Source organism: Aureococcus anophagefferens (genome assembly GCF_000186865.1).
Source record: "Aureococcus anophagefferens unplaced genomic scaffold AURANscaffold_485, whole genome shotgun sequence".
Lineage (NCBI taxonomy): Eukaryota > Pelagophyceae > Pelagomonadales > Pelagomonadaceae > Aureococcus > Aureococcus anophagefferens.
Window position 1 is genome coordinate 1 of NW_008705947.1, and position 2000 is coordinate 2000.

A 2000-nucleotide genomic window follows, 5' to 3' on the forward strand; every position below is an offset into this window, starting at 1 on the left:
TCGGCGCGGATTCGCGCGGTCGCGTCCGACGTCGACGGCACGCTGCTCGACTCGGCGTCGGTCCTCCACGCCGACAACGCGGCGGCCATCGCCGCCTGCGCGGCGCACCCGGGCCTCCGCTTCTTCCTCGCGACGGGGAAGTGCCGCGCGGGCGCGCTCGCGGCGCTGCCGGCCGCCGTCGCCGAGGCGCTTCCCGGCGGCGTCTTCGTCAACGGGTTGGTGGTCTACGACGACGGCGGCGCCGTCGTCCACGAGCGGCTGCTCGCGGGCGACGTCGTCGCGGACGCCGTCGGCTTCGCGGACGGGCTGGGACTGGACGTCGTCGCCTACGCGCGCGACGACCTCCGGACGCTCGCGGCCACTCGGAGAACCGACGAGCTCGCGGACGTCTACCACGAGCCGCGGCCGCGCGTCGTCGACGCCGTGGCGGACGCCGCCGCGGGCGCGAACAAGCTGCTCTTGCTCGCGGACGCCGACGTGCTCGCGGCCGCGCGGCCCGCGCTCGAAAAGCTCCTCGAGGGCCGGGCCGCGACGACGGTCGCTTTGCCCACGATGCTCGAGGTCCTGCCCTTCGGGGGCTCGAAGCGCGAGGGCGTCCGCGCGTACCTCGACCACTTCGGCCTCGACGAGGGCGCGGACCTGCTCGCCGTCGGCGACGGCGAGAACGACGCGGACATGCTGCGGCGCGCCGCGCTCGGCGTCGCCGTCGGCAACGCGGGCGCGGCCGCGGCGGACGCGGCGGACGTCGTCGTCGCGCCCAACGACGCGGGGGGCGCCGCCCAGGCCCTCTACATGGCCATCGCCCTGGCGAAGTCATAATACGAGTCGCGGCGCAGCTGGTGTTGTCGTCGCCAATTTTTTCGCCACACTGGCCCACAAAAGGTTTTTGCAATCGCGCACCTTCTGCGCCGGTTTTGCGCGAGCCCTCGACACGGCGAGTCGCACGACGAACATCTCGAAGGCGCACGCGACGCCGACGAGCACGCGGTAAACGCTCGCCGCATGGGCATCGAGATCCCGCATCCCGAAGGCATCGCTCCAGAGGACAGCTGGTAGGTCCATTGTTCTCCCAAACCACATCGATAACAGAGTTGGCCCGTAGGACTGCGACAGCTAAGCAGGTCACGACGGGCGAGGATTTCCCGCCGGACGTGACGACCTACTTCGAGTACGTGATCACGCACTCAGACGGATCGCGGACGCTCCTCTCCGTCAAAGACGTGAACGGCGTGAAGACGTCGTCGTCGAAGAAGGACGACAGCGGCGCGCCGCCCGCCCGCAAGAAGCCAATTCAGCCTCCGCTGAACCTGCCCTTGGGCGCGGGCTGGAAGGCGAAGCGCGTCAGGCGGCGCCCGAAACAAATTCGGCGCGGAGCGGTCGACGCGTCCTTTTCGCAGGCGGTCGACGGACGCGAGCGGCGTCGAGACGGCGACGACGGTCTACACCGTCGTGCTCGACGGCCAGATGTACACGCAGACGGAGGTCCAGGTCGGCACGGGGCCCGTCGACGTGAGCAAGTCGGCGACGACGGCCGCGCCGCCCGACGAGGAGCCCGCCGTCGCCGCGGAGCCCGCCTAGGCGGCGCGGGATGCTCCCGGGGATTCTCCGCGGCCAAGAACCCGGGATATCATAAAGAAGTGTCACTGTCGCTGCTGGGAGATGATCCGCGGCCGCCGGCATGGGGCTTCGAAAGCCGGCGCGGTGGACTGCTTCCCAAAACAACCCGGAGTAAAAGGCATGTGCCGCCGGCGGCGCGGAGTCTTCGGGGGCCGGCGCCGGATGTAGTGCTCCAAACTCGGCCGCGCGGCGACGAGTGGCAGCCGGAGAAGGCCTCGGAGAGGCCCAAATCTCTCTCTCTCCCCCCGAATTCGGATCTTTTGTCCAGCACAATCAAACCTCAGGGGCCCAACACTCATCAAGACATAACAGTATGTGCCCGCGTCGTGCGCGCGCGCGACACCCGCCCCGGGGCACGCCGCAGCCCGGAAACTCATCAGATC

General features: G+C 69.8%; 1 protein-coding gene across 1 annotated transcript in view; it reads left to right on the forward strand.

Annotated features, from left to right (window-relative positions):
• AURANDRAFT_68855 (hypothetical protein) overlaps positions 1 to 2000 on the forward strand; it is a gene marked incomplete at both ends in the record, with an annotated part of 6789 nt that continues 4789 nt past the window's right edge. Inside the window, 3 exons of the mRNA XM_009044587.1 lie at positions 1 to 812; positions 1103 to 1168; positions 1398 to 1517. Coding sequence (XP_009042835.1) covers positions 1 to 812; positions 1103 to 1168; positions 1398 to 1517 — 998 coding nt within the window. The remainder of the gene's footprint in view (positions 813 to 1102; positions 1169 to 1397; positions 1518 to 2000) is intronic.